Source organism: Lytechinus variegatus, chromosome 4 (genome assembly GCF_018143015.1).
Source record: "Lytechinus variegatus isolate NC3 chromosome 4, Lvar_3.0, whole genome shotgun sequence".
NCBI classification, from domain to species: Eukaryota; Metazoa; Echinodermata; class Echinoidea; order Temnopleuroida; family Toxopneustidae; genus Lytechinus; species Lytechinus variegatus.
The window spans coordinates 9,659,906-9,687,076 of record NC_054743.1 but is presented as its reverse complement, the minus strand read 5'-3'; the positions used below and the strand labels follow the sequence as shown (position 1 = coordinate 9,687,076).

The window sequence follows — 27,171 nt, the reverse complement described above, 5'->3', positions numbered from 1 at the left end:
ATAATGATAGCTGATGATAACTGAATCTGAAAGTGATCTCAATTAGGCAATGAAAATGCGCTTTGCATGATGATAATGTTGTGTAAACGAATACTGGGAGAGGTGCAGTATATTGGAGCAGGGCGTTACAGCACGATGCAGACATGGGACGACCACCCTTGTGATTTTTTTTTTTTTTTGGGGGGGAGGGTTGGTAACGATAGAAAAGAAATAAGCTGGCATTGCCCTCTGCATTTGTGTTTTTTTTTCTCGTGATCTTGTATCGGCGTACCCCTTTTCAGCCTGCATCAGTGATACGTAGGTCACCATGAACATTGTACGAAAATCTTTTTTTTTTTGATCTTTTTTAATTGTGAAAATGATCTATTTTGCACCTTCCATACTTGTCCTTCCCGTCTTTGTTTTGTTTACACTTTTATTTCCCGAACACACGTGCGTTGGGGAGATGGGTATCGGCAAGAAAATCCCTTAACAATGACTTAAAGTGAGAGAAAAGGGAAGCAATTTCCACCCTGAATAAAATTTCAAGTGGTTTATTGAGTACTTTGGTAAATACGAGATCTCTTGCTAAACTCATTGTGTTCTGTTTCAAGATGCGATTGGGGGCCATACAAAATAAAATTTGGTTCCCATGCAATAGCCCCTTCAGACGATGGTCAATTTGGTAATAAAATTAAAGCAAGAATGGAATTGGATTATGTGTAATCAAAGGGTAACTTGATTAAGTTTAAGTATCAATATAAGTTTCATATCATAAAAAGGTTAATAGGAAAATCCATAGGCCTATACAGACGTTTATGAAATATAATGAAAAAAATATCAATAAGCTTGTATGAAATACGAATCAAGTGTTAATACAAGTGCAATATTTAACGAAATTATATAGGCCAACTTTACAGAGATATCATTTTTGAAAGGAAATACTTTGCATCGGATTGTCTTTTTGAATCATAGAAAATTTGCATTAAAGTGTAACAAATTATAAAAATCTGTTTAAAAATTATTAACTTCAATCAAAGTGTGTGTTTCATTGTCCCTTTGTCAATTTATTGTTGCGGCTATTTTGTAACTACATGTAGTTGTATCTCAATCACTTTCACACTATTCAGATTCACAACTCCATGTTATTTTCTTAATTTTTACAGACTTCAGCTAATTGTAACAATACACGTCTTAATAATTTCACGTCATCCGCTTTTTACATCATTGTACTTTTATTGTTGATTGTATTTTTTTTACTTGCCACTTTAGAATTTAAGACTCCTTCACATGTACTTGATAATTTATTTATGCCTCTCTTATGATGTTGTTATGTAAATCGTTGTAATCGTTATGTTATGTACATTGTCACAGGGCCCCATGGGTGACCAACACATTGTTGAATGGGCCTCCCTGATTTTAAACAAAATAAATAAATAAAAATAAATAAATAGTATATTCCCCATGATGAAGGATTAGACAGTCATCGTATTTCTTTACGAGCGCTGCAACGATGGGCAACGGCAAAATGAAACACATACATTTCATTGACATTATTAAAAATTCTAAACAGATTTTAGAATCTGCCGTTTCTTAATTTTCCTCCTGAGCTTTTATTTTCGGGGGGGGGGGGGTGAGTCTCATACGTACCGAGTAACAAAACGCCAAACGTCCAAGTTTCTGATAGACGTCCACTCCAGTTGAAATGTACACGGATCAATAGCATTGTTCGGGGCTTTTTCGCACTTCAAAACAAAGGGTTTTGATCGCGGTGAAATGGACAACAATGCTTTGTGTTCATCGATATCTCAGATCAAAGTAGTCAGAGTTGGTTAAAGTTCTATTCCCGTGTATTCCCGCGGGAATTGAACGGATATACAGGTGTCCTCATATGCATTCATTTTAATGATGGTGATTTTGATTGACGGTAACGATATAGGACAGGGAGGAGCCGGGGGGAGGGGTTCCTTTATCATGTTTATCGGAAGGGAGGGAGAGGTCGGATGGCAAAACACTACTACAACTACTACTTAAAAAAAAATCAAAATCATTCTCAAAACCTTTCATTTTACTTCTTAATTTCTTTTATGCACCTTGAGCATTTTACAGAGTGGTTTTGGCGCTTTATAAGCCACATGTATTACTACTACTACTACTACTGGAGCGTTGTGGCCCAGTGGATTAGTCTTCGGACTTTGAAACAGAGGGTCGTGGGTTCGAATCCCAGCCATGGCGTAATTTCCTTCAGCAAGAAACTGATCCACAGTGTGCTGCACTCAACCCAGGTGAGGTAATTGGGTACCGGTAGGAAGTAATTCCTCAAAAGGCTGTGAGCGCTATGAACGCCTAGCTTAGCCGGGTAATATAGGAGCGCCTTGAGCACCTAACAAGGTGGATATGTGCGCAATATAAATACCCTATATTATTATTATTATTATTATTATTACTACTACTACTACTACTACTACTACTGCTACTACTTCTACTACTACTACTAATACTATACTACTACTATTACTACTACTACTACTAATATACTACTACTACTACTACCACCACCACCACCACCACTATTATTACACCACCACTACTACTACTACTACTACTACTACTACTACTTCTACTACTACTACTACTACTACTATACTACCAGTACTACTACTACGCATGATAATAATAATGATGATAATGACGATAATAACAATAATAACAATGTGATTATAATATTTTTTATAGTAATAATAAATTTGTAATTTATTTAACATCCATATAGTACTATAAGCCTCTTTTGTGACTTAATATCAAATTCATAAATTAAATTACTTTGATTTTTCATTTAACTGCCACACTGCTCTATATTATCTTCCGCTTATTATTTTTTTATCTATGTATGTTTCTCCCCCCCCCCCCTTTTTTTACAGTAAAGGCCTTCTTTATTTATTCCTGTGTATGCCTGAATATTTAATTCTGTCTGTGGTCATGATTGTGTATCTTTAATTGGTGCCCACACGTGCATGGCCTGGCGCCTCTGACGTTTACCCTTGCATTCACCCATGCACCTGTTGAGATCTAATTATCACGTGACATTATGACGCAACAACGGAGATCCCTTTATCTTGAAGAGCCGTGACAAAAGTCACAACTTAGATTTCCTTTCTGTTCAAGATTATCTCTCTCAATACCTAGTTTCTTGATTTGGGGGCATTTTAAACTTCAGATCGCTTTCACGACTTGCTTAAAGCAATAAACATGTAAAAATTCGGAACATATATAATTATGTGCAATAACAAGCCAATAACCAAAATTTGCAATGTATGATACGCATTTAGTGAAGTATTCATTATCGCATTGAAAAGTCAGTCTCCTTTTTTTAGACTTTCTTGTCCCACTCTCTCTTTCTTAATCGCCCTCATGTGTTTTTATATATCACTTTATTTGCAAATCTGCACATTAAAGGAATACTATATACGTCCAGGACATTTCTCTATAATGAGAAAATGCAGGGCAATAAAATTCACTATACAGAAAAAAACTTAGAATATAATACAACAATAAACATGGAGAAAAATACTGGGAAGTAACGAGGCTAGCAAAGGGAAGGAAAAGGAATCCGTCTATGTACTTGAAACACGAGGAGGAAGTTTGGTTTCCCACATATTCAGATTTTTGGAGTAATAGATGACAAACGATGACACAATGGCCAATTTTGATATATTTTTTCGGGATTTTTTTTAGATGGACGGGACTCCCAGTTTCCTTCAGCAGCCGCTTCAGCCTCGTTGCATTGTCCATCGTTTTGTTTTTTCTTGTCCTTTTTTTTCTTTTTTTCTTGTCCTTTTTAAACTGTCCCTCTTCTATTTCCTTTTCGTTTGTCTTGTATTTTCTTTCCTTCCCTTTTTCTATCATTCGCTTTCTATCTCTTCATCCCCTTCCCTCTCTCTTTTTCTATTTCTTTGACCATTTTCTTTATATTTCCTTTCCCCTGGCGTTTCAGTATTATTGTGTATAATGGCCGGTCGCTTTACTTCGATACAGGGGTAGCTAAAAATAACTCAAATGTGATTTTTTTTAATTCTCTGTCTTTTTACAAAGTTATCCAACTTTCAGTTTTATATTTTGTCATCATGTACTTTTACACATTTGTATTATGTACTTATATTGGTAGGGGACATTAAATAACCTATTTAGTTGCTCTCCCTGGCCCTCAGCAGAAATATGAAATGTTATATTCTTCAATTTGTATTCTTTTGTATGCGGTTTTTTAATGTGTATTGTGAAATATCAGTCGTGAGATGATTTTATGCAACTTTTGTTTGTACATGACAAATAAATTCAATTTACCCCTTCTCCAACGGCAGTGAATAAACTAAATACACGATCCAAAAATACTCATCAGTTTATTGAATTACTAATTCTTATCTATTAAGTTATCCATGAATTGACCTATCTATTATTGATTTTTTAATTCATTTCTTTCACCCATTACTGCATTCATATGTTTGTACTTGTTTCTCTCTTTAGAAAAAAATAATTGAAAAAGCCCATGAGAATTAATTTATTTTTGCACAATATTGTTCTATTATATTCAGTATTTAGATATTTTCCAGGATTGGGCTAAAACACTTCTATTTTTTAAACGATTTATTGTTTCACAAATTGAAGTCTTTAAACAAACGAAACAAAATTTCCTCATGGCGCAGTCTTAAAAAAACGAGAACGAAAAGGGAAATGATTTAAACGTAGATGGCGGAATGTCAATAACTTTGAGGAGTGAGTTAATCCCATAGAGATCTACTAACCCTCTACTGGAATATATTTATTTACCTCGTGCCATCATATTAAATGCATGCCCGATTAAAAAAATGCTCAAATAATATTCTTTTAATTATGAACTATTAAAAAAAAATCCCCATTTTACGAAGTTAATATTTATCAAATCAAATCTAATTGCTTTCTAAATAATTTCTGTAGATGTACAAAGTTTGTTTGTGATTATACACTGGCCAACATGTATACATGGAAGGGGGCTGGAATAATGAATTAATAATAATAAAAACAAATGAACAGATACAAATAAAAAACTAAAATAAAATAAATTATAGAGAAAATAATTGAAATCCAATGTGCTAAAATTTTCACCACATATATAATATACATGTATATGGAAATCCAGCTCCTTGTAGCTTTTTGGTTTTTCCAATAGTTTTATAATCTCAAATTCATATACCTGTTTACAATGTAATTCAATTATTAACGTTTTATTTTTTGAATGTATATATTTTGTATTGTTTTTTATCATGAGAAATAAAATCACTCAATCAATCAATAAACCCAAACTTTTAAATGACACCAAAAAGTTGGAAAATTATTTAAGTTTGAGTGAGCACTGCATGAAAATCGGGCTGGGGATGAATTTGCCTAGGTGCAAATCCTTTGGAATTTGCATAAAAAAGGGTTATGATAATGATGAGTTAATATATTAAAGTTTAATTCATGAGTGAACATGAATTGCAATTATAAGTGTAGCTTTTTAATTTTATCTTGTGGACCTCAGCAGAGTGTACATGGATGGAAGTCAGGATAATGTGATGATACTAGTAAATGATGCATGCCAGGAGGTGAAAAAAAAACTTAAAGGGGAATCCAGCATTGGTCATACAATGTTGTGTTGGAAAGGAAAAAAAATAAATAAAACAGAATAGTGAAAGTTTGAAAGAAATCGGACAAGCAATAAGAAAGTTATTACTGCTTTAAAATTGAGATCCCTGAGACTATGCAGATTTCAAATTGGCAACTGGTAAGTAAATTATGACCATAGAGATATACATCTCTATGACAAGGGGCAAGGACAACTTTCCCATAGGCCATGCACCTACATGTAATTATCAGGGATTTGTGGTTTTCTCAGTACCCATTCCCCTGGGGCAGTAAACTAAATATAACCCAGGTAGTATATGTCCTCATGAAAGAAAAATATAATTTGTAGTAAAAGTAACAAAAAAATGAAATTTTAGCCATTTTATGTAATGAGGTACATGGAAGAGAAGTCCTTGCCTTACATCACTATGACATCACATATGTGGCCAATTTGAAGTCTCCATTGCTATAGTGATTACCAATATTTACAACCTTTAAAAATTCATAACTTTCTTATTGATTGTCCAATATTGTTCAAACTTTTACCTATCAACTTGTCTGATTTTTCTATTTCCTCTAAAAACAAGTTTTTATTTGGGTTGGATTCCCCTTTAAGTGGGTGAAAATTGGGAGAGGTAATTACAGCCACAAGAATGGAAAACTCAGTGAATCAATTTAATGTATATTTCTTGAAATTTACTCCATCATAAACTCAATGTGAATGAAGCATTAAATCAATATTTTTATCAAACAATCCTGTATTTGCACCCGTAAATAAACACTTCACAATGCAAAATTTGCAATGAGAAGAAGACAACAAAATATCATGGCACGCAAATATCTTACATCTAGATTAATTACTAAAGCAAACTTCTCCCACAACATTATACAGGTGTAATTAACAAAATGCATCAGAATTTTCTTTTTAAAACAGTATTATACACTCTGAAAGGTATTGGAATTACAAAATAAACAGATGTTTCCCTTCTGTTTTATATAAATATGCAATAATAGCTGATCAGAATCTAAACAAATTATAAATGTACACAATTTCACAATAGGTATACATTGAAATATATCATCATACCATGTATCCAAACTCCAATTCAACCTGTTCACACTAGCTACAACTAACAGTAAAACCTGTTCAATACCAATAGGATATGCAGTATTCTGAAGTTTGTGTAAACACTCTTTCTTCTTTCACTAGTCACATATCAAATTTTCCTATGCGACTCCATAGTATCTAGTGTGAAGTATCAAATTAACTTTATAAGCAAAGAATATTCAACACTTACACAATTATTCTATTTTATTTCCATGAAAACGATAAGAAAGATCATTTAAAAAATTGATCACCTTAATTTTTGAACTCTTACATGATTCCCCATGGGTTTTCATTGCCAGAGGTATCATAAATCATTTGACAATTTACTGCCATGAAAGGGAAAATACTTGTTCATAATGCATCAATGATGCCTGATAATTCATTCAAAAGAAACCTACACAGTACATGATCTTACAGTATCCGTCATTGTGCATTGAATTTGTAAAAGGCAACTCATTTATCACATATTTCATTTTGGCAAAAATTTAGGCTACACTTAAATGATTACTCTACATATGAAAATACAATAATAAATATGTCAATGTACATAACCTGCCATCCATGAACTATGCTTTTTATCATGATTAGATGAGAGTACTGAGGATATTGGTAAAATAGACAAAATTAAAAAAGTAGAGAAAATCAATAAATCAAAACAAATTTGTGGATTTTTATTTCTGATACTCACGAAATAATATCAATATGGTCAGATTCAAGGCATATTCTCTCTTCATATTTCATGATCTTTATTTTTGTACAAACTTTGTGATGAAATTTCAAACGGACGTGGGCTAAATTCTTAAATACTTTTCAAAATGTGACAAACTTATCTATGCTGGTGCATCTGCTATATAATGACATCTCATTCAACAAATAGCCGTATAGAAAATTATCTAGCTATATTCTATAAAATTATTCAAGAATACTCAAATATTTTTCATTGTATAATTATGACACAAATCTGTCCAATTTCAATTGCACAGGCTAACATATATTATAGAAAAGCTCTGCTTATTTACAAAATGAAAATAGACATTTACCATTCTTAGCAGACAAAAATAATTCAAAAATATAAATACAATAGAACAAAGGACTTACAATACATTTATTTTGCAATAAAAGTGACTTTGGTTGTCATATAAACAAAGGTTATAATTTTAGGAGATATCTGGAATTCATCCAGTTGTACACAGTTCAGTATGCAACCCTTTTCTCAAGTATATTTACTCTTCGCAATGAATTAGCTGTGTGAATAAAACAATCACAGATATGACTAATGGATAGATGGTTGAATCAAATTTCATCCAAATTCAGAAGTTGAATCATTCTGCAGTCAGCAATCAGGATAAAAATCAAATCCATCATTTCATTTTTGGAGGACAAGATGAAGATCATTTGAATTTTTCATTCAATTTTATCTAGAACAGAAACAACACTCTCAGTCTATGCACAGAATTATTGATCTGATTACTACGGTAAGTGATCTTTCGAGATACCACATGACTTCAATCAATATTTTCTCCAATAAAATAGACAAAAACAAGCAGGAATCGCATATCCACATGAATAACATTTGACACACAATGATCGTAACATACATTTAAGGAAGACTGAATATGATACATCATTTAATTATTCAACAAAAATGAAGAAAAACTGACTTTAACTACTGAACCAAATGTTTGACTCTCATTCTAACTGAAATACACAGCCATATTACACAAGAAATGTCAACTCTGAATAAAATTAACAACCAGGGCTGCATCGCATAAAAGTTACTATAATGGTAAACCAATTAACCAATGGAATGGCCTTCTCCCAGAAACTGCAGAAGAGCCATCAATGGCAACCTTAAAAAAATGCCCTTACTAAAGACCCAATTATTCACAAAAACTAAACCACACTCTCCGGCACACCTCCAGTTAAAACTCTTCTTAGAGTATTTCGGAGGAACGTCATACCAAGTACCAAGTAAATTTGACATCCAATGGTAACTTGCATTGTAACAATGATCAACAACCAATCAGAATCAAGGATTCCATGCAAGTTACCTATGGATGACAAAGTTACCAATTTCACCATAATGATAATTTTCATGCAACGGGCCCCAGAACCAATATATTTAACATATCAAATATCTTTATTAATCTTGATTTCTTAGTTGGAGGAGGCAAAGGGACAGATGCCCCTGGTGGGTAAATTTCAAGGGGATGCACAAAGGCAAAATTTGGGGGATTTTATGGAAGGGAAATCATTTTTTTTTTAATCTGACAACAGCCAAAGAAGCTTACAGCATCAAATGATGCAAGGGGCAAAATTTTAGTGCCATTCATCTGTGTCAAATGTTGGAAGAGGAGCAATGTTGTGTTGCATCATAAAAGAAGTGGCATTGCAAGTATTTTAACATGAAAGTTATAATTGGAATTAATAAAAAGATTGAAGCTCTTGACTAATAAATCATTGAAATCTGGTTTGCCCGCACACAAATTATGCACTTTCTCCACTCCCTGGGGAGAATTCCAGCAATAGTTACATGTTGGCATACCACTAGGCTTTTGCATCATGGGTACCCACTGAACGCTTGCATGGAGAGTGGCAAAGAGTAGATCGACGTCTTGCCAAATGACGCTAGTCCATGGTAGTGATGATATATAAAACAACCCTCTAATAAAGGCATGAGTCAGAACCATTGTATCACAATGACTTAACAATGTTGTAATCACAGACATGATAACAATTATATCAAATCTTCTGCAGCAACTATCTACATACCCTGTGTGAGCTTTTATCTCAACATGGTGAAAAAATACTATCGCCTGATCGATTTTTTTCCCTTCTAAATGACTTGCATAATTAGTAGTAACCTGGTTGAAAGTTCAGTGTTGTTTGGTGCAAATCACAGTGACACCCAATGAGTAATAAATGCACCTGAGGAATTAGAACTATTCATATTCATACAATCTGATCATACTTTTGTATATACTACTGTATGTTAGGTTAGAGCAGATTACAGTGTTTGCTGCCATCTGTAGGTGAGATGTGTCCAGTGTAGTAGTGTCAGATTTTCCTGCATTTTCTGTTTTTTGTTAACCCCCCAATGGTGGCTGCATGATCGCGAGCCGTCAGTGTACGATAATTTTTTTTATAAATGTAAAAAAAACTCCTCGAAACAGACAGCTGCCAGCTGTCTAACAATGGGGAGACTGCAAGATTTTTCTATCACAACCACTTCATTATAAAGACATTGAAATTACTGTCTGATTTTTTTCAGATCTTGATGAAAATAGTGCAAAATAAAATTTTATAGTAATCCAAGAATCGTTTTTTTTTTTTTTATAATTATGATGGGGGTGACCATAATTTGCACACATTTCAGAAATATGATGAAGTTGGTTTTCAATAAAAAATTTCTCAGTTCATTCAAAATTAATCAAAATCATCAATACCAAATGGAAGCCAAGATCCCAAAGTCAAATTCACTGGATTGAATTATAAATAGGTCAAGGGTTTTGCTGGAATCGTGATCTTGAAATTCCTTGACGACCGACTAGTGCCCCGGGACTAATGCTTGGCTGAAAAAGTATCATAAATATGTGTTAACTTAATTTGCACACGATCATTTTGCAAAGCTTTAGAAAAGAAATCAAGCAGACAAAGGTAAGATAATTGTATCAGATGGAGGTTAAAAAAGCATAAATTTGGTTGATATTACAATTTACTTACTTTTTTTTTAAACCTCTGTTTGCAAACTGGCAATTTCTTGAAGCTTGTTGAAAGTTTAGATTTTCTCAGAGCATGAACATTTTGGGGTGTATGAATGCAATGAAAAAGGCAAAATTTATAGCTCTGTGTGCATTCATCAAAAAAATATTAACACCAGTGCTGCATGCTGAACACAAACTGCTGGAAATAAGTCACATTTTCCATCTTTAATCCCAACAAGACTAACATTTTCATGGTGTTGTGGCTGATTTTAACACCATACCAGTACTTGAAATCAGGGTTAAAAACTGACCACCAGATATTGCCATCAACATTGATGCACATCATGGCAGAGATTACTTTACCAGTTAAATATATAAATAATGCAAATTATGTGTGTTTAGGTGATGCAGCGTATTTGAGGGTACTTATAATATGCTTTTGAATGTATTATTGTAAACATCAAAGATGCCTACATCATCACATAATTTTTAAAGTGTGCTTTGTTTTATAAAAAACGGGTCAGCAGAAAGAAAATAAAGTGAGAAATTTGTTCATATCCATCCAAATTTTCTAGGATGGCGCAGATGAATACGTTACATAGATCTGCTTTATGATATCATCTAGTGCTGATTGCAGTGCTGCACACTTAATGCATGGCTGGAAGGTTGCATAGGACAAGGCTTGTATGCCACCGATATTGGCAAAATCGTTTAATAGATTAAAATAAGAATAAACTCCTCAATGCATGTTTGCATTGTTTAATATTTCAGGATACCTCATACCTCTTGAAGATGAGACGAAGCAAAGTGGCCCAACCATCATCATCATCTCATAGTGTTCAGAGTGTGGTGCTGAGGTCTCGTTCAGATCTTCAAAAATTCATCTCAAGGTCATTGAGCTGGCAAAAGTGCCATAATAAATAGGACCAAGCCTCTGAACTTGGACTGTTGAGAGTGGGCCTGGCGGATCTCTCCAGCATCATTGGAATAGCACCACTGCCGTAACAGCTTCTGATCAGGTGAGTAGATAAGTCTTGTCCGAGGTTAATTTTATTATGTGATAAAGTGTTCCGAAATCAAAATCCAATGGCTTTTAAAATACTTAAGAGGAAATTGAATACATTTGACTCTGCATAAGTTTACCTTCTATAAATAGAATAACTGCCTAACTCTAAGCATTATTTCAGACCAGATTAGATTTAGGCATAGTTAACTGTAGAAATAAGATCCTTTCTTTTTCCCCCTTGTAATAAGGATACACATTTTTCATTTCATGTATAGTGTAAATTTATTAAAGGATGAAAAAAATCTGATGCTGATTCAATATCGACCATGTAACCAATACTAAAAGGATTCTTCTTTTTTTTTACAGGCATGTAATTGATGGAGGCTGCACAGTGCCTAAGGGACAGGGCCCACAAAAAGAAGACTCCTCCATAAAAGTGAGCTTTTCTGAGCTGACCTCAAAAGCTGATTTTGAAATACAAAATTTTAACACCTCAGTGACAATACCACTTGGCCTGAAGTCACATCATTGGCAGAAGTCTTAGATCAAGACATTTTCACTGACAATACGTCTAGACTAAAGAAGTAAGTCTTAGACTAAGGTTTAAACCAATTTATAGCCTAAACTTACATCTCGGACATTATCAACGTGTATGAAGTACATGCCCAAGTCTGTTTCATCAAGCTTCTTCTCCATGACGGGTTACAAGCTACTGAAAGGCCGTTGTTTGGTCAAGAGCAACTTTGCCATAGCCTTTATCATTGACGACAGGTACTTTGAAACAGGGTCCACAGCCAAGTTCAATGCTTGGATGACTTCATACTGATAAGGTTCTTAAGCATATCAAACGTATTCCCATCTGGTTGGACACTGAGGATAGAGCCATCCGTCTTCTTGACCTGTAGGAAACCAGAGTTGTCCAGTCCCGTTATCGTTACCTCGTCCCCGTTGGCACTCTCAAGCCTGATCTTGGCATCACTGGGGATGAGATAGAATCAAAGGATAGAGATCAATAATAATCTTAACAAGACAACTTGAGGTAGCTATATCGTGAAAATAGGTCCTGTATTAACACAAAGCTCAATGGCCCATATTCTGAAATCAGGTTAGACCATGGTCTAACTCTGTGCTAACATTATGGGAAGCCAAAAGTGTCAATTTTTTTTATTTTGTATGTTTCATATATTTACTGTACTCTCTTTCCTGATTCTTCAATGGTGAAGACAATCATCTTTTTATACTTCCTAGACAATTATGAATGTTATGAGAGCCAAATGAGCTGAAATATGATATCTCTACTGTTAGTGAATTATGTAACAATTGGCTATCCATATTTAAACCTGAAAAGAGTGGGGGGGGCTGATTCAGCCCCCCCTCGACATTTTTCGCGATAAATCCGCCGCGCGAAATTTTTTGACCGCGTCGCTCGCTGACTTTTTACTTTCAAGTCTCGCGCAACTTTTGAGACCAAAATTGTGACCCCCAGGTACGCGGTTCCAAAATTACGCAACATTTCGTAAGTGCATGCAGACCCAAAATTACTCAAAAACATGAATTTGTGTACAAATCCAATGCAAATAGTGTTCTTAGCCAAAATTCATAAATGTTTCATTATTTTTCCTTTTACTGCTTAAAATCAATTAATTTTATCTTGTTTATGGTCAAAATAAAGTCCCCAAAAATTTCCATTGAAAAAACAATAAAAAACAAAAAGTCGAAAAACAACGAAATACATAAGAAATTTAGAAAACAATAGAATACATAAGAAAATAAATTTGATTTTGAATTTTTAAATCAATTTGATCAGATGCTTATCTAGAGAATGTGAAACAAAAATTAGCATTTCAGGGGTTTTATTTTATTAATTAGAGCAAACTTAAATGATTTTACGCATAAATTAGCATAATTAATGAGACATGAGATTTTTTTGCCATTTTTGATGTTATAGTTTTGTAGATAATGCCATGGGTAACGCGTGTGCCAATTTTAGTCGCAATCGCGCGATCAACGGCCGAGATCATACGGGGGGGGGGGCTGAATCAGCCCCCCCCCCAGTCTTTTTAGGCGTCGAAATAGCCCAGTCTATTTAGGGTTAACCACAACTTTAAACCTGAGATTAAGTTAAACCCGACTTCAGAATACGGGCCAATGAGTTGATTTGCATATGATTTGACATAATGCTGAATGCGATTAACTGCAATAATATCAATAGATGTCCAACAATACACATGCCAAAGGCATAGCCGAGGCAACAAGTGTTTCAAATCTATTCAAAAGCAACAAGAGTAAGTAATATCTAATACCCGAGCAAAATAAAGAGTATTATACATTATATATGAAGGTGATATGGATCCTTGTATTCTATAACCATCCTCATCTAAAAACCATGATCGGTCGATAAAACAAGTCGTTGATATCACAGTCATTAGCAAAATTACTTATTATCTGAAATAAATGACTAGTAATTTGATATATTTTGTTCAATCAATCAAGATCCTTATCACCATTTGATTACATTTCACTATCATATCCTATACCTGTGTAGCCACCTCCTATAGTAGACTGGTAGGAAAGACTCCACTCCCTTCTCTTGGAAAGCATTGATCATCTTCTCCATCTCAGTAATACTACGAGCTATGACCATCTCCATCGTGACAGGATTAAGACTGGTACGCTTCTCTTCATTGTGTTTGTGGATGAGGTCATTGATGCATGTGGTCGGGACACTGTTGGAGACGTTCACACCAATACCTGAGGAGGACAGCGTAGGAAATACATGAGGGCGACGGGCGATTTTGCCCTCATGAGAGCACAAATTGCCCCTAAGATTCCCCCCAAAATGCATGCTTTGGGGCGACCATTCTTTTCAGAGTCGCCCCAAGATCCGTCACAAGCAATATTCAAGATTATTTAGAAATTTAATATTCTAACTGGCAGAATGATATTTGCATTTACTGCATTACCGGTAATTGCTTGTAGCTCCTAAAAAGTAGCTCTTAAAATAGAAGAAATACCCCCCTAAATTCTGCAATCGCCCCAATGTCAAGAAAAAGATAAAAACTGAAATGATTTCCCACCCTACAGGAAGAGTTGGTACAGAAAGTTGGTATCAATCTAAGGTTTTTCATTAAGCTGTTCAAATTGTTTAATGTACAGACCAATGACGTTTTCTTTCTTCTTTGTTAATTGTAACTCCAACCTCTCTCCTCTAATTCTTTTTAAATACATATGTTATCAGAAATAAGCGATCACAGTACAGGGGGGTGTTGTAGAAAAAGTTGTGTTTAAACGCAAGTCAAAATATCAAGCGCAAGTCCCGAATACGGGTGCTTCATTGGCTGAAAATCAAGTTGCGCAAGATTTTTTGAGTTGCGTTGATCGCAACTCTTTCTGCAACAGGTCAGTAAACTATAGATTAGTTGTTGTATTATTACCAAAATGTAATATTTCATGTCCATCATAGTTGTGTTAGAAATCTGCCCCATCCTCATTGCTTCTCTTCCCCCTCTCTCAGTTTTCCTCCCAGCTCCCCCCCCCCCTCTGTGAAACTCCCTTTATTTCTCTCTCTTGTTTTCATTTTATTTATTCTGGGGTGTTTCACAAGACTTTAGGTATGAATTCGAGTTGCACTTAAATGCTGATGAGTATATGATATGCATCTTATTGATTAATATGTAGTAGTGCACGTCCTCTTGGCATGATCTGCGGTCATGCCTTTTATAATCCAAGCAACTAGGCCTTTAAGTGCGACACTAAGTCATACTTAAATCTTTGTGAAACACCCCCTAGTATTATTTCCTTACCTATTATTGCATGGAAGACACCATCAAGGCAGGATGAGTTCACAATGACCCCTCCCAGCTTCTGTTTGTTACCGTAGTAAATATCATTTGGCCACTTCAGACGCAGGTCAAAATCCTAATGAGAAAAAGGAAAGGAAATGCAATTAACAAAACAACACACACAGCTAGCTTTAGAATTATCCCCGGAATTATCTTCATGAAGCAAATATTGATTTCAAGGGGTTTTTTTTTGCAAAGTTTGAGATTGTTTTCACTTGATATGAACTTTGATGTTTTTCTGTAACATTCACATTCAAAATTTTTAATGTGTTTTTGAATAATGCACAAAACAGATACATAATTTGCTTCTAAAAGTGCCTCAAATTTAATTTGTTGTCACAAATTGACCATGCAGGACGACTGATCAATAATGCTCATTTTCTTTAACCCTATCTAGGCCAGGGTATTTTGTGAGATCATATGGCCTCCTAGACCCCCTCAGATCTCACCAAAAAATGACATTCAGGTTGTCTGGGATATAATCTACAAAATTCTATATTGATTTATTTCATGCGAATTGCTATTAATTTTTATGAGTAATTAGTATGCAAACTCATACTTTTTCCTCTAACTCCATAATTAAAGTTCCAAATGTTCTAATTTTTTGTGTAAAAACTCTTTGTGGTGTTTTCACAATTGTACGTGAAAAAAATTGCAATAACAGATCAATTTCCTATGTATTATATTGAGTTTTGCAATTTCTTATTTCCATGTTTTTTTTACCTTTTGTTTTTCATTATTTTTTCAATGAATTTTGTCAGGGACTCTTTTGAGATCATAAACAACATAAAATAAATCCATTTTGATGAGCAAAATTAGAAATAATCATACATTTATGATTTTTGGTTGAAGCACAATTTGCATTGACTTTGTATGCAAAATCATGTTTTTAAAGCAATTTTTGGTCTGACATACGCTTACAAAATCTTGCATGATTTTGAAAACTGCTTAAACAGTGTACCTTGGTCACATTTGCTCTACGGCGGCCGTAAGGCGAGTCGAAAACAGCTGTTTTATTCATTTTATACAAACCACCTATATGTATAGCTCGTACATTAAATGTTAAAACGGCTGTTTCCGACTTTCCAACTAGAGCAAATGTGACCAAGTAATTACACGGCATCGCAAATTTTGTCTCAAAAGATGCGCAAGACTTAAAGTAAAAGTCAGTGAACGGTGCGGTAAAAAAAAAATTGCGCATTCCCGCGCAGTGAAAATATTGCGTGAATTGTTGAGGGGCCCCCACCAGCCTTGATAGGGTTAAAGCCATTATCTACCTAAATTTGAATATACTTGTAACACATAAGGTCAAAATGAATGTTGACATCAAGAATTCAATGATAAGTTTTTGTTTTCATTTTAAAACGACACTTGCACTGCTTATTCAAAAAGTCAATTAAGTAAATTGATGGCATTTATCAAAAAATAGCACAACTGTACTGCACTAGAAAAAAAATCAACTTTTCAGTTTGGAGATGTGTGTTTATACATGGTGTACAGGCCTGTATATGAAGTAGTAAAGGTCATCGTCATTAGATTTTGTGTTCTGAATCTAAGTGGAGATATTTTGATAGCTTATACAGATGCAAATCAAAACTCCAGATATTCAATTAATTAACAACAATGAGACACTTCAAATGCTACATCAGTTACTGTCTGGCTGTTTAGTGTGACTGAAGATGGGTAACAGGTGCAGAGGAGTAGGTTAAAGGTCCTAGTCAGCTTTTGATATACAAAAAATTAAAGGTGAATGAAACCTTTGGAACAAGATAGCTTGTGTGAAAATAGAAAAATCAAAGAAACAGATCAACTAAAATTTGAGAAAAATCATTATGAGCATTTGAATATTGCGATCACTAATGCTATGGATATACTCACATTGGCAATGCGACAAATATGTGTGATGTCACTTGTGAACAACTCTCCTCATTACTTTAGTATATATTTCACTTAAACAGCCTCTTTCATCACATCTATCAATAGATCATACAGTATGTTTGGGAGGGTATTTTACAGTCCATCAAAGGGAAAGTTGTTCACATGTGACATCACACATCCTTATCACATTGCCAATGGGAGGATCTCCATAGCATTAGTGGTTGATTGCAATATACAAATGCTCGTAACTTTCTCATTATTTGCCAAATTTTTCTCAAACTTTCTTTGTTCTTATTGTTTGATTTTTCTGTTTCAACAGAAGCTTACTTGTTCCAAAGGTTCCATTCCCCTTTAAGTATCAAAATGTCGATGGAAGCAAGATTTCATATTTTACTAAAATGGGAATTTTCTAGGACTTCCCTTTTTAGCATTTTGAGAGATAAATCCCTGAGCCTATGTGTATAAGTTTTTCCTTCACACACGTGGGGTCAACCTTGTGGAATTTATAGTTTACAAACCCAGATATCAGTGACCACCTTCAAGGGCAACCTAGAGACATACCTGAGAGTTTTTGTTTTTTAAAGACATACATTTAATCTTTTGTTGTTTAAATTTTGAACCAGTAATTTAGTTTTGCTGCTGTTGATGTTGTAAATATCTCCTGAAGCACCTTGAGCATCCAATAAAGATGAAACATATGCTATATAAATCTAATGTTATCTATTATTACTATTCGTAGTAGAAGTTGATTGGATTTTATCCTTGCTGAAAATCACATCTGTTTAGTACTTAATTATTCACTTCTTAAAATTTTCTGTCATTAATGCATTAGTAATAAATTACTTGGGGGAGTAGGTATGGGATAAAGACAGGTTGCTATTCAGATTGGGTTGGAGTGAGCATGCCCCTTTACTTCCCTCATGACCTTGAGGTGACCTTGTAGCCTAGACTATCACTGTCCCTCATGCAATGTGATGAAGGAATGAAAGTCCATTTGTTAGGTTGAGTATTTAATGGGATAAGAACATGGACTGATAACATGGTATATTCCGAAAGGGGTATAGAATAGGATGGGGGGAGGGGATAAGATGTATAGTAGGGGCGGTTGGGGGGTAAGATCCCGCTACTTACCTCATAACCTTTGAGTGACCTGACGGCTTCTACTACTGCTGCCGATGCGATGTGCTGAAGGAATGGAAGTTTATCTGCCAGGTGTGTCTTCAACGGGATGCGAACGTGAAGAGAGAACATAGCACAGCCTATGGGAGCTAACCACCGGTTACCACCACGCCCTATTGGAGTTGCAGAAATACAATATTTACAATTTATAAGAAAAAAAATGCCCCCCCAAATGCCTTGGATGGAATTCTTGTAGCATTGACTCAGCTTATACCCTAAATTGAATTAGAACACACCTGTATCTAGTGCCAGTCAACTCCTTTACTAAATACAAATAATTCAAATTCTCTTATGACAAATTGTCTATATACATGTAATACATTTTTTTTTCTTCAATAAAATGAAGAGAAAAAGCGATATGGGTATAACTCGCTTGTCAGTTTCAAATCACCCACTGCTTTTAGGATGGCAAGTGGTCTTACACCAAGTCGTATTGTTTTTCACTTTTCAATTCATATTATTTTCTTCTCTTTTTAATCCAAATGAAAACAACAGGAACATTATAAGAAGCATTATTTCAGTATACCTAACAGAGATGTTGGACTATCACAAATAGACATGGCCTTTGGTATGGTGTGCATGCTCTTTGAGCTTTTATCATCATTTGATGCAGAAATTTGAATATAACTATTGCAAGAACGTTACTGTAAACGCTGTTATTTTCGCAGGATTAATTTTTCACGCTTGGCGGCTTCAAAACATATTCGCGGTTCTTGAATTCGCGATGCACACTTCATAATCACTTCCTTCTTCCCCATCTGTGAATAGTTTTAATTAACATTTCAGCAATGAAAATTGTATTTTCTGATCACAATTTCAGCTCTAAAGTAGTGTAATTCAGCATTGTTTTGATGCAATTGTTTTCTTTGCAAGGCGGACATGGGGGAAGGCAAAACGAAGGCGCTGCTGGCCTGGTATGGACGGCCGAGGACCGGGGGGATACGGCTATTCAAAGTGCATGGGATCAATAAACAAACCTGGGCGATCGGCAAGACGTCATCTTAAAAACTAAACAGATCTAAACACTCACCAATCAAACAGCAAAAGAAACTTACCGGTATATTTCAAGCAAAATCATAATTCAATACCAATCTGCGACTGTAAAAAAAATGATCACATTGGAACAATTATCGGGATGCATATGATTTTGGAGCTCAAGCTTGCTTGCTTGAATGTCGCCCTCTATAGGTCAAATTATGCAGTCTCCTTGCCAAAATGATATACGCAATTGAACCATGGTTCAAAACTTGCATTTGCGCTTGTCGATTTTGCCGCGAAATTTCCACACCGCAAAAATTTCCACTTTTACAGTATATGAGCTTGAATACATTTACCTTTCCCACCAGTCATTCTCGTTGCTATGCATACACATCCAATGTTGTCTGGAACTTTGAACATGAATCTGAAAGGAAACATGTACGATAAACGTTATTAAAATGTGTAATTTTTACCAATTAGTTCACAAAGATGGCAAACTTTGTACTTATTTCAAAACTGGGAAATTAACCTCACATGGAAGGCAATCATGTGCAAACTCAATACACGTTTCAGAAACCTGATTTTGCTCATTAAATAGCATGTATCATATCCTACATGTACATGAATTAAATCCTGTATGCTTATTGGTTTAAATAGCATCATGTGACCAAACATATTCTCACTATTTTGCGATGTCGAAAATGAAACGCCCCCCCCCCCCAGAAAATGTGCTATTCCGTGACGTCAATGATGGAATAGTTGACTATTCAATCACTGACGTCACAGATCATGCAATTTCTCGGGCGCACCGGTCAGCGAGTTCTGTGAAGGGACGGCGCAGGTACAAATCTGCGTTCCGCTGAGTGCGTGGTTTTGGGAAAAGTAGATAAGTCTGCGCAGCGCGTTAAGAAAAGATGATCTACGTGTACAAGAGTAGATAGACTATTGTTTTATATGCCTTATTAAATGTAGGATATAAAACAAATATACCAGGCCTTTATTTCGAAAGTATAGAGGGAATTATTTATCCTTGGTTGTACTGGCAAAATTACTATTTTTCCCTCGGGGCGAATGCCAGTCCAACCCCTGAAAATAATTCCCGCTACACTTACTCAAAGCCTGGTATATTTGTATATTATTGAATGCAATGGTAGTACTATTCATAACTTCCAAGCGCATTAATTGTAAAAATGTCAAATAGAAATTGCTTTGGCAGTTTCAATTTTTCAATAAAAGACAATAAAATATAATGAAATTCCAAAGTTAAGACACAAGCAGACTTACAACTTAATAATTTAACCTCACAGCACTCAAAATACTCCTGATTTAATCCTACTGGACTCAATATGATGTACAAAAAAGATGATCATGAAGTTAGTGATCTTACCCATCAAACACATCCATCGTCGTTGGCAACACCTCTGCATACAGGACCACATTACCCAGAATCCTCGTCTGGAGATTGTTACGATAGACATCAAAGTTGAAGAGCGACCCCATGGGTAAGCTCTTGCGCCCTATGACGACTGGTAGGAGGGACGGGCTGACGTGTTTGATACCAGATGGATCGTAGATAAAATGAAGAGAGACGGGCGTGCCTCGTAGGATGGGGGATGCATCTTTCTGGCTTGTTATTGATTTGAGGAAACGTTCATTTGCCTGGAGGAAGGAGCAAGGAGAAAATTAAATAGATTCAAAGTGAGGTACCATGTTTAACGGTTTTGATTGTCATATTACAGCAGTGAATTATAAGCATCTCAGAGTTTAAATTTAAGAATAATGCTATGTAATAAAGATTTTTAAATCTTATTTTCTCTGTCTGATTTTGTATGACTCTCACACAATCGCTTCTCATAATGTATCATCCTCAGTAATCCTGAACCTATTCCCATAGGTAAATCACGACGCAGATCTCTGACTAATCTTCTGGCTCTTTCACTCCCACATGTTTTTATGTTAGAGGTAATTTACTTTATATATACATATACAGCGCGTCCCAAAAAAAACTATACACTTTTGAAATGGCCGCCAAATAAAAAATCTAGCACTTTGGGGAAAAAGACTCACATATATGGAAAGCCAATGAAGTCAACTTTCAAATGACACCAAAAAGTTGGAAAACTATTAATGCTTGAGCGAGCACTGCCCACTGAAACAAAGGGTATGAAAATTAGGGTGGGCTGGAATTAGCCTTCCAATTCATAGTTGTTGAGAGGCAAATCATTTCGAACTTGCAAAGTTAAGGGCGTTGTGATAAATTAATGATCAACCTTGATCAGTTTTGATAGCTTAAGCAAATTTTTTAAGTTATTAAATTGAACTTTTATGCATGAGTGAACACAAATTACACTTTTGGAGCAGCATTTCAACTTTATCATGGGGATCTCAGCAATGTGTTCATGGGAGTCGGCCAGTCGGGAGAATAGGGGGTGAGAATCGTGAGATAGGGCTTAAGTGGGAGAAGTAGGTTGATGAAATAAGGGTCAACAGAACATTCAGCCCCTGCTCCCCCACCCTCCCCTCCTGTTGAGAGACTGATGGCTATTCTTATGTACGCGTGAAGTCCAGAGCAGAATGTTGGTTTAATGATTAATTCTGAATTAGGGCATCAACTTTTTCCTATCAATCATTCAATCAACAATTTATCAGTAAATCAACTCATTCAATGTGCAATGTGATCAATAAAACATTCATTTTTTTCCAATAAATTATTTCATTAATCATCATAATCATTAAATTTTTTTGGTAATCATTCAAACTGACCATCAGCCACCGGTCACTTGGCAGTTAAGTTTTGAAAAGGCTATAATCCAGGAGATGAGACAGAGAGAGAGAGGGGGGGAGGGGCTGGAAAATGGAGGTGAAGAGGGGATGGTACCTATGACTTTTAATTTGTAAAAGGACAAAAAGAAGAGGAATGCCCTTTTAATCAAGTCTTAGCATACCTCGTCCTCTTGCTTGTAACAGGTACATGTACCATCATATTACTTTGACTCTCATGAACAAATTTCTAATGTCCACAAGATGAATATGCTACACTAAAATTACAATTCCTGTTCATTCATGCAGTACATTTCAATTTAGTAATTCATGAAATTTGCCTATTAAAACCAAAACTTATCTCACTCATGAATAGCAGAACACCCTTAGCTTTGTAAGTTCCAAAGGACTAACCTCTCAAAAAACTGTAAGGCTAATTCCTGCCCAGCCTAGCCAAGGTTAGTCTCTCAGGAGGAGAGAAGTGGGGGAGGGGGTAGAGATGGAGGGAGGGGTTGCTAAATGTTCTGTTGACCGTAAGCCCATCAACTTACTTCACCTCCCTAAGTCATATTACCCCCTCTTCTCCTGACTGTCATGAACACATTGTTGAGATCCACATGATCCACATGATAAAGCTGCACTAAAAATTGCAATTCATGATCACTCATGCATTAAATTTCAATTTAATAACGTATGAAATTTTCACAAACAACAAACTGATCACATCTGATCTTTAACTCACCAAATAACCTTCAACTTTGCAAGTACCAACAAAAAATCTAAAAGAAATTGGAAGGCTAATTCCAGCCCACCCTAATTTGCATACCCTCTGTTTCAGTGGGCAGTGCTCGCTCAAGCATGAATACTTTTCCAACTTTTTGGTGTCATTTCAAAGTTGACTTTATTGGCTTTCCATATCTATAAGTCTTTTCCCCCAAAGTGCTATATTTTTAATTTGGCAGCCATTTCAAAAGTGTATAGTTTTTTTTGGGACGCACTGTATAATAAAACATGGGACTAAAATATGCATCTCATCATGACTCTAGCTGGAATAGTGGGAATCAAACCCATTATACTTTCATTACTTGTCAATACATGCATACACTCTCACTCTTTCTTGCAGTACAGATACATGTAACTATGTCTGTATCCCTCCTCCCACTCCCTCTCCCCCTCCATCTCATATCTACAAGTCACATTGCAGTGCATACCCGCTCCCTCATCCTACAGACAAGCCTGCAGCCTTGCTCAACAGATACCAGTATATAATTGATAGTGACAATCTGGTGATCTTTCTTCCCATCTGTTCTCTCAAATGAACACAACTTTGATCCAGTGACACAGCCCTCGAGCGAGCGGCAGAGTTATAGATGAACCAAGTCAAAAGAGCTGAGCTCTCAAAGGTGAGGAAACAACAAACATGCCCCTAAGCAGAGACTATGGTATAGAATCAATCTAATCCCATTTTGATCAATTCTGTCACCGTTAAAAGAAAGCATCTTGATTATTTGCAGGAAACAAACTTGACAATAATAACCTCAAGAAAGATTATAATCATGTACATGTAAGACTCAAATATAAGTACAAATATAAAGTTGCTTTCTCTATGCCTCTATTGCAGAAAATGGATGAGGAGACTCAAACCATGAATTCAGATGCTTCCTACCATTATATTTTATTTTTGCATAGAATTGCTTTTATCAATTCATTGTTGTAATTTAAATATATTTAAATACCTTTTAAACTGCTATTGTTATCATTTTCATAGACATTATCATCACTATCCTCATCAATTTGATCAATTAATCAAATCCCATCATAATAACTACCCTAAATACATGTAACAAAACAACTATCAAGCTTCGTACAGCTAATCATACCAAATATATAAAGGAATCAGAGATGCTCAGAATGACTTAAATAGAAAGCTGTATAATCAATAGTGTTTATATCTTACTTTTTATGTCAAAGAAAAAAATGGTGAATATAAATAATGACTTTTAAAAAAGTCTATTTTGACAATTTCTCAAACATTGAGTAGCACAGGAGGCAACGTACTCTGTAGGCAAATTAATATTTCAAAACTAAGCATAAATTATATCATAATTTCATCATAAAAAAGGCAAAGAGAAAAAAATACATTCTACAACCCATGTAATACTTATTATTAATGACACAAATACGTCATCTGAATCTCATTTTGTTTTAAGTTACAGAATGTTATCTCAGATTGTCAATGCCAACTACTCATGTCACCTAAACAACCCTTCAAGACAATGTACGCCAGCCATTAATAGCAACATTGCTGTTGGACACCCTACTGATACGGAGCACGCAAGTCCCCTGGGCTGGAAGGATGACATTTGTATTCCACCTGTCTAGGGGCACCCAGAGAGTACTCAGAGAGCAGACTGAGATTAGTCTCTATCAGCCAATGTTTTTCCATGTTAAGGTTGTTTCCCAATTCGCTCTCAAAGAAAACATTTTAGTTTCTATAGAACTTGATTCGGTTAGCCCAGGGGGGGGGGGGCTTCGTGGATATCAGTGATTTTGCTGGAGTATGACTTTTGGAAACTCAGCATCTCATGAGGGCACATGAGAGTAATTCAACCGCGTGCAAAGCATGCTGAACTGGCGTAAGTAAAGATCACATGACTTTATTGATTAAAATAATTCATTAAAAATAGATCAAATGTTTGTATATCAAAAGAAAAATGATAGACATAATGCTATGTTCATACTCTTTCATAATCAAGGCATTTGGGGAGGCTTCATTTTAATTATTATTACCCACAATGCAGTTCTGGTTTTTGTGGCAATGAACTGGCCGAAATTATGGTTAGTCTTATTTCAGCCCAAATAACTTTTGATTGAGCCGGGCAAAGTACCTGATTAACATATCAAGTCTTAATGTACTGTTAATTGTGACTAATGTCAGTGAATTAAAGCAAAATCTATCGAGGGATTGATTTTTAATGATTTTTTGATGAGCTATGATATAACACGTGAGTGAATGGGGGTCTGTAATACTCAAGTGTGCCCATGAGCACCTTGGGAGACATTGTGAACTGGTTTTGTATCATTATACCCAATTATCCTGAGCCATTATTCTGTCTCCAAAAGGAAGTTCACCCTGATGAGAAGTTGTTTTTTTTATAAAAGCAGTCAAATTTAAATGAAAAGTATCGGTGAATGTTTGACAGAAGTTCATCAAAGGATATGAAAGTTTTCAAGTGTTTGAATTTGCAAGGAGCTGCACCATAAATAATGTAATATAAATTCAATATGGTTCACAATGATTAAAAATATTTCCTCACAGTAGTATGAAGTGATGAATCTGATGCTTAACTGAATTACTAGGTGAAACCAATAGACATTTTCTGAGAAATGTTACTTCACAGAATCAAAATTAGAAATTTACAGCTCTTTGATTGATTTTCTACCAAACCTTCAATAATATCTTCTTTTTCTGTTTGATTTTTTTTTACATAAAATTTTCATATCAGGATGAACTACCCCAAAACTGCATCATCACTACAAATAATCTCATGAAACCTTATTCTTGTAGATCAAAAGCTGCAAGATAATGAGTTAACTCAGGCTGGTGAGAACAGACCCAACGACTGGGGAATAGTGAAGAGGCATCCTCTAGTGAACAGAGGTCAAATTCAATCAATTTAATTTGCATTGATTCATTGCCCTAGCATGGCGCCTCTGACCATGGCATTGTATCTACTGTATATCTCAATAACACCTTAACACCTTCGTGTGTAGGAGTACAAGGATTAGGGGGCATGCTTGAATGAAACTCAAAACCACATTTATGTATGCATGAATTCATTTCATCCAGGGCACACTCTACATGCAAGTCTTTCCCGAATTTAAATTCTGACTTGGAGGGAAGATTTACACAAATATCCTCAATCGCCTTTATGTACTTTTTTTCCAGGAAAAATGCATTTAATTTCCACTAGGTTATCCTCTTTGATCGGCTCACCCACTTATCTTCAATAGTAAAAATGGAAAAAGACCCTTTTACTTCTATATTTGAGTTTTAGACTAGTTAAAGTGGAACGAAAACTTTTTTCCATCATCCCAAGACAATGGTAACAGTTTCTATATGTATGGGCTCACAAGACATGTACTTTGCTTCTACACCTTTTTCTGCATTGTCTGCATGTATCAAGCTTTGTTATCAGAAAGTTTTGCAAACTCCTCTCTACAGCCCCCGCCCCCATCCCCTCCCCCATCCCCTCCCCCTCCCAACCTCCCCAGTTTAAGTCACAAATCTTCATTTGTGTTTTCACCTTTCAGAGTGTTTTTCTACTCTGAAAATGACAATTTCTATGTCTTCGTTAATCCTTTCAACATCACAGGCTATTATTCCACATAACAATTTTATTTTTGCTGGTATTTCTTATAAAACAGAACCTCAGTGGGCCAAATGAGATGACAACCTAGCAAGCATATTCACGAATGAGTGATATCATCACATCAATTCAAAGTATATGGATGCATCTCCCAAAAGCTACATAAAGTGTTCCATTTCCAAGCTTACCTGGCGCTAAAGGTACTCTATGCTATCACCCAGAATACTGAAGTGTTGATGGCACATTTTGAATTATTTAAAAGCTTTTGATGTCAGGATGCTTTGAATAAGAATTGTCATTGCAATACAAGTATATTAGTCTAATAGCACTATATGGCAGGAAATGCATGAAGTAGTACATGTATGTTTAATAGGATGTGACTTTTTTTTTTTCAATTAAACTTATCAACTTCTGATTGATTCATTTCTTATTATTTCTTTCTATCTCTCTTCAACTTTCTGTTTATCTCCCCCTCTCTAGCTATATCCCCCCCCCCCGACCAGGCCATGGAGGATTATTTATTGTTACTGGAGGTGCTGCGACAATGCTCAGTACCACATAGTAACAAGAGAATAATCCTCCATGAACAGGGCCCTGATCCCCCCCTTACCTTACCTCTCCATCAACTCTCAATCCCTCCTTCCATCCCCTCCCTCATTCTCAACCAGTTTCTCCCTCTTCACTTTACACAACCTGATGTTATTTAATTATTCATTCCAGATTCAATGCC

The 27,171-nt window shown here is 35.4% G+C and overlaps 1 protein-coding gene across 3 annotated transcripts in view; it reads right to left on the bottom strand.

The window, feature by feature from the left end:
* Nucleotides 1-11,802: 11,802 nt before the first annotated feature.
* LOC121413332 (biotin--protein ligase-like) overlaps nt 11,803-27,171 on the bottom strand; it is a 60,901-nt gene continuing 45,532 nt past the window's right edge. For all 3 annotated transcript variants that reach the window (XM_041606116.1, XM_041606117.1, XM_041606115.1), the window contains 6 exons: nt 20,699-20,970; nt 19,668-19,735; nt 18,286-18,446; nt 15,238-15,352; nt 13,972-14,185; nt 11,803-12,412 (listed from right to left, as the gene is read on the bottom strand). In XM_041606116.1, coding sequence (XP_041462050.1) covers nt 12,235-12,412; nt 13,972-14,185; nt 15,238-15,352; nt 18,286-18,446; nt 19,668-19,735; nt 20,699-20,970 — 1,008 coding nt within the window. In that variant the 3' untranslated portion in view covers nt 11,803-12,234. The remainder of the gene's footprint in view (nt 12,413-13,971; nt 14,186-15,237; nt 15,353-18,285; nt 18,447-19,667; nt 19,736-20,698; nt 20,971-27,171) is intronic.